Source organism: Charadrius vociferus, unplaced genomic scaffold, assembly GCF_000708025.1.
Source record: "Charadrius vociferus isolate BGI_N301 unplaced genomic scaffold, ASM70802v2 scaffold806, whole genome shotgun sequence".
NCBI lineage: Eukaryota > Metazoa > Chordata > Aves > Charadriiformes > Charadriidae > Charadrius > Charadrius vociferus.
The window spans coordinates 1,567,217-1,576,013 of record NW_009649038.1 but is presented as its reverse complement, the minus strand read 5'-3'; the positions used below and the strand labels follow the sequence as shown (position 1 = coordinate 1,576,013).

Sequence of the window (8,797 nt, the reverse complement as noted above, 5' to 3'; positions counted from 1 at the left end):
CTTTTACAACTAATCATTGTATAGCTGGTGCTATAATTGTGTTAGCATCCAATCCCTACAGAATCCATACAAAGACTTTGACTCGATTCTTCTTTAATCTTCACTTGTGATAAGAAAAATAGTAACTATATGTAATGCATTGTTGTGATATAATCTAAAGTTTGTATCAGTTCAAATAGGAAAAAATTAATTTATTAATCAGCAAAGCAACAAAGTGCTTACTTATGTTTAATTTTACCAAAGAAAATACACACATACTTGTAAATTAATCAAAACAATAAAATGAATGCAACTTGTTGACTCTAAGGAAACATTTTATCTAGTGGCAGCTCATAATGAGGCTTTGGAAGCAGACAATAAAAGACGCATTTGCAATTTACCGTTGTCCATGCTAACCAAACTGTTGAGGGATCTCACAACAGTGAGTTCAATATTTCCAATATCACAGCTGAAATCTCTAAAATATTTTTGCTCCCTTCTTCAAGAAGGAATTCTCCATATTTGTAATTGTGTGACCTTTGTGTTTCCCATACAAAAAAAATTAACTTTACTCAGGAAGAAAAGTATGTCTTAATATCCCTTGTTATAGAAGAAAATTTTTTACATTTCTTTTTTTTTATGGTGCAGATATTTCAAACTTTTGTCCACTCACTCAACAGAATTTAAATTACACAGGGATCAAATGGGATCATGTTTGTGTTTTGATAAACCTGCCTTTTAAAAATAAATCTGCACAAAAGAAATCTCATATAAATAAAATTCTGAATACCTCTACCGAACACCCAAAAGTATTACTAGAACACTATTATTTAGAAGCCCAGCTATGAATACTGTCCCCCCAATTTCTCACCCTATTGCGTATTGAAGCTACACAGATAAATTCTAAGCACAACACCATCAATCTTGTCAGAATTTCTGTATCGAGTTCCATGTTTTTGCTACTAAGTCTGACAGATTGGTTCCCCTCTAGACTACTTCTTCCCACAAAACCACATAGAGTACACATGCTGCACAGTCAGTATGACATTCTGATACATGAAAAAACGATGCTTCTGGTTTCTGTTCCCTTCCCTTAAATGCCTATTTAGCCGCCACTGGTGTTGTCTTCATCATCTTTATGATTCTGCCTGCCAAAATTAATCTTTCTAACATACTTCAGGACGGCTAGAAAACATTCTGCCTTGATCTTTCTTTTTTTGTTTTAAGTTTAAACAAGTATTATTTATTTGCTTTCCTACTTTAAGAAATTCTTACTCTAAAGCAGTCTATATTTAAGTTGCTTTTAGCCTGTGTCATAGCTAAAATAAGATATTGACTTCTTATGAGACTCTAATTCTATATTTATGCAACAATGATTAAGCCTTTGGATGTTTCCTTAGAACCGATAACCTGATAGGACGGTTGAAAATAACAGCATATCATGAATGTCCAGAAAGTGACTTGCACTGAAGTTGTTATTTCTATTATAAACAAAGGAAAATAAAATCCCAAACAAAAACAATTCAACAAATGCAGTGAATTTTCAACTGATATGGGAAGAGATGCTTTGAAGAATCAGTGCTTTGGAACTCAAATGGCTCAAACGTGCCAGATTTCTGGAGTCTTTGGGTAGCAAGGGTGCTCTGCACATAACAGCTTCTAGTGTCCAGTAATCCAAGGGACGCATGTTATCAGCCCCCCTGCCGAAGTGACCAGATCTACTCTTTGCTGTGAACCACAGAGCTCACACACAGAGGTAGATTTTTTTGGCGATTGGTGTAAGCAGCAGATGGGATGAACTTTCTACATAGATTGCATATGAATATTTAAATATCCCAAATTTAGGAAAAGGCCAGACAACTCAGCTGGATGAAATTTTTCAGTTATTTTTTTTGACTTAGCTCACAACACCTCCTAGCCTTTCAATAAAGCATTCACACACTTGTAATACAGACATTTAAAATTATGCTGGGATATCATTCTTAACACTGAGAAATTATTCATTTTTGCTTACATAGCCAACGTAAGAGAGTTGTGAAACTGTTTCATCTTCTGGATAACAGCCAGAAAATCCTGGAGAGTGCTATCTAGCAAACAGGGTACCAAACAGCAGGACAGTATGCCTTCGGACAGTACACCCTGGGTCTCAGATCTGGGCTGTAAACTGGAGTATCGCTCCAACCCTCAACAGAAAATCACAGAGGCCTTTTTTGCCTGTGTCAATGATATTTATTTGTATCTGAATGCAGCGCGGAGAGCCCATACAGAGTGTTAAAATGGATGGCCTCAGTGTGGAAGGAATTCCCCAGCATGCCCCGATGACACCTCCTAATACACCTGATCCCCGGAGCCCACCACATCCTGACAACATTGCCCCAGGTAATATATGTGTTTACAGACTTTAAATATATTTAGTTCTCATTTCACTGCAGAGGAAGGACCTCTTTATAAAACAGTATCTTCAACAAGAATTTGTTAATGGACTTACTATTAGAAATTGATAAATCTGAGTCAGATAACTAATCAGAATCTCCTACAGAAATGTAAAGTGGTGCTCTTCAGTCACTTCTGTTAATTTTTAAAGAGTTGATATGCCTTTTGTACTACTTCTCCCTAAACTGAAAACATACACTAATATCAAGAGAGAATGCTCCTATATTTACTGGTCTTATAAACATTGAGAAACAGATCATCAGATTTAAAAACAGATTACTATACTGATTTGTCTTTGCCAAACCTTTGTTTCTAATATGCAACATGCTGCTCAGCAGTCTGAAAGTTATCCATTGCAGTTTAATTACCCATAAATGTAAAGCCGAAGTCACTGCAAGTTTTGCTAGAAACCTTTACAGAGCAGTAGCTTACAAGGGAATTTGCCCCTGGCTGTATAAACTGTTCTTTTTTAAATTCTTAATTATGAGGGTACCGATGCCTTTATTTAAAGCAGTGAGCTACAAGGCGGCCTTATTTTGTATTCTTTAAAGACTAGAGAAAGCTAATTTGTTTTAATTTATTTATTCAGTGATATCGCCCTTCTTCCTGTTTATGAATTATCCATGAGCAGACTGTAGCTTTTACAAATTCATTCTTTGTTCAGAATTACTCAATGCATGTTTTGTGCAGACCTTTTTCAGTCTATGTAAACTAGGTCAATACTACTCTGTTAGTGACTGCTAAGACTCTATGCATCCATTGGTCAAATACAATGCAAACAGAGGTAATTTCCATTGCTAAGACATGATAGAAACATTCAAGCCTTTCTTTAGGCAAAAAAAGGTCCGCCAAAAGGAGTAGATATTAATCCACAGGGGTTTTTTAAGCTTATAGAAGGAAAAGCATAAATTTAAAGAGCAAGATGTAGTGGGAGGGTAAAAGGGTGGAATAGATTTCCCTTTTTAAATTATTTTAGTTTTAACCAAAAGGCTGTTTTTAAAATTATTTTGTTAATTCAGCCCAACGGCTGTGTAGCTATAGTCTGGTTTCAAACAAATTCTTGTAATGATAGAAACAAATTTACGTAAAATTAACATTATCTTAGCCTCAAAAGTGGGTGGAATACTTTGGAGCAGTTATCTAAAAGGCTACAAATTCCTGCAGCCAGCTTTCTGTTTCTGTGTAGCTTTGGCCAGGTGACTTGATCCAATTGTTCACTTTATCTGTGAAAGGATGGTATGTTACTTCCTAGTTACAAAGGACAGTGGTAAGGAAGAAGAAAAGTCGAAGTATCATTACAATGGTTTTGCCTTGATTGCCTTGCAGGGTATTCTGGACCATTGAAAGAAATTCCTCCTGAAAAGTTCAACACTACTTCTGTACCAAAGTATTACCAGTCTCCCTGGATAGAAGCCATTAGGGATGATCCAGAGCTGCTGGAAGCTTTATATCCCAAACTTTTTAAACCTGAAGCAAAGCCAGAACTTCCTGACTACAGGAGCTTTAACAGGTAATTCTGAATGGATGCTGAATTTCTACAGAAAAATTACTATGAAATGAAATGTTTCCACCAGTTGTAAAAAAACCTACCACCTGTGTTTGCAAGTATGTGCATAAACATGAATGTGAACACAGATTACCAGTGGCAAACAAGAGCATTAAGGAGGAAGCTAGTCTCTCTCTAAAGTATGGGCCCCAAATTAAATTGTAGAACCAGGAATGTAAGACAAATTGTTGAAAATATTTAAAGACAGAATATCAGAATCTGGTGTACTCAATAAATGGGAAACATGGGCTATAGCAATGCTTCAAACTCCTTTCAGTATTTCTGTTGTTGACTCGAGTAGATACAGGATCATAAGATCTACCAGGGAAACTTTCAGTCAAAACTTTGTTTGTAAGCTGTATAATGCAAACGACTTTTTTTTTTTTTTTTTTTTTTTTAAATACAACTAACATGGCTTGCTTTTTAGGCAACGATAGTACAATGAACTTTATCCCTCAACCAATCCCTCAGACCAAATAGTTAGCAGATTGCGTATTTTATAGCATTTTAAATTTTTTATACCTTTGACAACCTTCTGTAACAAATTAACAGCTAAAACATTACAAGCAGACTTTAAAAATGGGATCTAAGAGTGAAGTCATTTACATAGTAACTAGTATACTAAGGCTGCCAGTAGACCTTCTAGATACATGGACAATACTGGCTTTTGAACTATTTTGAAAGTTTTAAAACACATTCCTACTTGTGTCATTTGCTTTCATTCATACCATTCACAATATATTTATTTATTGAAGTTATGGACAATTTTTCACTAAATAACCCCTGCTGAGTTCCAGACAGCTGAGCCAAACCAAAACCCTTCCTCAAAACTCCAGACTGGCACTGTTAGACGCTACCCTAATTCTGATTTCCTAACAGCAATATACATTGCCATGTTAATAATTAAGCCTGTATGGCACGCTCTTCTCAGCGGAGAAAATAGCAAATACAAGTTAGAGAGATGCGCCACAGCTGCTAACATTGGAACAGTAACAGCACAGTTTATGTACTATGGTTATTGTAACTGAGGAAAATAAAACCTCACCAAACCAACAAAAAACTGCCAAAGATACATATACAGGGAATAGAGACAGAATCAGTTCTCCCTCTCACAAGAGAAATTCTGAGTCCAGCATGTGAGTCGTTACTGTGAAAGACAGGATCAGACAGGGCACAGAGGCTCCATTAACAGGGATATGTGTCTTGAGATGTTATCTGATGGCTTCTTTGTGGATTTTTAGCTGCACTGCAGTCCCATATTCTGTTAGTTGTCATCTTTACAACACTAACTGTTCAGATTTCTTTCTGTGGGGATTTTCTCTGTGTACAACATGGCAGAACTGTGGCTTACCACAGTCTGAATTTTATGAACACATGTGCATTCATATAAAGGAAAGGTCAATATTCTCCCTTGTAATTGCCATAAACACTAAAACCTGGCACATAAATCCAGATCCAGAGTGTGAAATTGGAAAATTCAAAACACGAGGCATACAAATATAATCCACCACAACTCTTCTCATGGAAAAAATCCACATCCAGAAGAAAATAAAAGGATGCCTGGTGGACCTAGAAAAGCTGTTACATACAGTACACTCAGATTTATGTTTTCTAGCAAGAAGGCATAGATCCAAAAAGAAATTTAGAATTTGTGAAATTGAAATTCAAGATACTAGCTTCTTGGAGATTTTACGGCCATGACTTAGTTGTCTAAACTCCCAAAAATGCACAGGAGAGTGGGGTGTCTGATTGTGGGATTCAAGATAGAACACCGCATGCCAAGCTAACCAATGAAAAAACATTACAGAGAAGGCTAAATGCCACCTAAATTTATTTTACCAAGGCCACCAGCACCTAATTCTGTCTGCCTGTCTCCAGGTCAGGGCTAGATTAAGATTTCTAAAACCAAGAGGGGTCACATGTATTCTTTTAAAAATTGTATAGACAATAAGGTTCATTTCTTTGGAAAGAGCATTTTCCTAGAATGCGGCCAGCCTGGATTTATTTCTACAGGAATGTCAAACCCTGAGTAGAGGTCTGACAACCTGGTTTTGGCTCTTCCATGGAAGTGGTGGGAACACACTTCACTTCCCTTATTTAGACCTGTGCCAAAGTACAGAAAATAATAACCATTTTTGAGTTAGGGGGAGTAAACATCTTTCTCTAGCTGAATAATTAAGAAACTCACTTGGGGAAAGAGAAACCTGGGCCTACATCTGAATTCCCAGATCTTTCAATGCACTTTTTAAAATTACTACTTACAGTAAATTAAACAAGCAGATGTAGGAACAGAAAACAGGACCTACACTTCTCCGCTATCAGCTGTGTGGCCTGTGCCTAAGCTAAGAGTCCTACTCCGTCTAATCCAAGCAATTTTTGCTGGAAATGCTGCAAGTAGCATTTTTGCTGGAATACTATATGTGAGCGGTGAGGTCCACTCTTACAAAGAGATGCTCTCAGACTGAAGAGAATCCAAACCTCTTGCAGAACAGCTCTGATCACAGACACACTATTATTTGACGCAGAGGCTCAACACTAACTAACAGCCATAGATTTTGAGTGAAAGTGCCTTGACATGATATTTTGCTCCAAGCTTGCTGCATATTATGTGTGTTTTCAAGCATGGAAGTTTAGGCAAAAGATTATTAATTAGAGAATCGCAGATGAGCTTTGGTGTAAGATTGGTGCAGCTGCCAGTATAGCTAACATAAAAGTAGATCTGAGCATTTATATAACGAAAACATTAGGCATCTCAGGAATTCAGCAGCCTGTGGGCTTTCAACATAAGGTTAGATATCTCTGTGGACATCTGTGTCTAGATCCTAAGTCATTCTGTGCATCTAGGTCACAGCATCCTTGACTTCTTTAATTGCAGTCTCGGAGAGAAGGCAAATGATACTGTATTAACAATTAAATTGTGATATAATGGCACCATTTTGTTATCAGTGAGGGTGTCAATCAAGGCTTTCTATCATGCTTCATCATTCAATAAAGTGCCATTATGTTTGTTCTCCTGCAAAACACTGGTACAGTCATCATTAGTCAGGAGGGGGTGTGGTTAACAGTAAGTGTGATGCATAGGACTCCCAAAGGAAACAGGCCTGAGAGTCTTCCCAGTTCAGCGGCATCTGTTAAAATGGCACTTAGACTTCACAGGCCACTTTCAGCTTTCCTTGTTACACAAAAAACTAAAACCAACACAAATTTAGCAGGTAGGGACATCCTGATGTGTTAGAACAGACACACACATGCATGGCTTAAAGGTATATTCAGCGCTAAACAGCATTCAGAAGTTTTTTTCCACTGCCTGCAATGAAGAGGTGACTCTGGACCCTGTAGCTGTGCATTTTTTATAATAGTAGCAGAATCAGAACTAAGGAATTTATAGAAGTATTATTTGGGGTCTAGTGCTCATTTTATGTTGCAAGGATCTTGCAATGATGGCATGTCAGCGAAGGAAAAAGTGGTAGCAGTAAATGTCAAGCACATTTGCCTTCTGAGGCAGGGCTTGCTGTGAGAGAGCCAGTAATGCTTTAACAGCACATAGCACTAGACAGAGTGCATGATCAGAGAAACGAGGTTCTGAGGATCTCTGAATAGATTGTTCAGACCAGACTCCTCCTCCTCTTCCTGGATGAAAATGAGTCTGTGATAGCAGAGAAATGCTGCAGAACAGAGCCATCCCATTTGATTTCTCTTGGAGATTAATTCCTATCAAGATTGAAGAAGTATTTACTGGTGAAATATTTTCTTACCTCTTTTACCAGTGTGGAAGCACCCAGTAATCATCTGTGGTAAAGACAGCATGAATCTACATTTGTTGTGGAGTTTGTAATATTAGTTAAATTAGTTAAATCTGCTTTCTTGGAGCTGGATAAAACGCCAAAGGTAGGATTATGAGTAACATACAAAGCACTACATCTTACTCACATAAGACAAGCAAGTCTGACTAGTTCTGCCTCTCCTACCAGATAAATTCTTGCTCAGCTTTCTCAATTCCCAAAGACTACTGTTTCAAAAACACTACAGGAATCCAGTCCATCTGGACTGGGCTCTGGTTTTATTGATTAATGGATTCTGAACTCTATTCTAAAAACGCTGAATTCCAAAAAGGAATTTTGGGTACTAACTTGACATGATGTGAGATTAGTGAAAGCCAGTTCCTTAGCACCTGAATACCTCTGTGAAATTGGCATTAGATTTTGCACTAAGCTAAATGAAGCTCTGAGCATTTTGCAGGGTCAGGTTCTTTGCTCTTATGTCTTCTTTTTGCACAGAATTAACAATAAACAAAACATTTTAAGAATGACAGTCCTGTTTTAAAATGTGAAACTCACATTTTTTTTTTTAACTACATCATTGAATGTGCTAATCCAATACAGTTAAAACAGACTTCTTCAGACTTTACCAAATAATCAAGTACAAGTAGTCTCCTATGTTGAAACAATATAATGTTGAAGAAGAAAGACTGCAGGAAAAAAAAAAAAAAAAAGAAGCCCTGCTAAAACAACAGCTAAAAATAAATGTTGTTGTGCCTGCAAGTGTTAAATTGTGCACCTACTTTTTAGGAATATGCTAAGTGAATATTAAATCTCTTACACTTCCTGGTGCCACTTCCTATGGCTCTGAACCAGCATTTCCACCCTCGTTATGAGCAATGACTGCTGGAATTTTTCATACGTGAGTTTTAGGCTTCTCTACAATGAATCAGAGCTCAAGTGATACAGTTGATGTGCACACAACAGAGGTCATTACAACACCATGTTGTCAGACAAGTTATTGGTCACAAAAATATACTGCTGATGTAAAGGAAAATGAACATCTATTAACCAATTACTG

At 37.1% G+C, this 8,797-nt stretch overlaps 1 protein-coding gene across 2 annotated transcripts in view; it reads left to right on the top strand.

Moving 5' to 3' along the window:
- The window catches only part of MYOZ2 (myozenin 2), an 18,696-nt gene that overhangs the window by 7,292 nt on the left and 2,607 nt on the right, over positions 1-8,797 (top strand). For both annotated transcript variants that reach the window (XM_009887883.1, XM_009887884.1), the window contains exons 4-5: positions 2,229-2,358; positions 3,739-3,922. In XM_009887883.1, the coding sequence (XP_009886185.1) occupies positions 2,229-2,358; positions 3,739-3,922 (314 nt within the window). The remainder of the gene's footprint in view (positions 1-2,228; positions 2,359-3,738; positions 3,923-8,797) is intronic.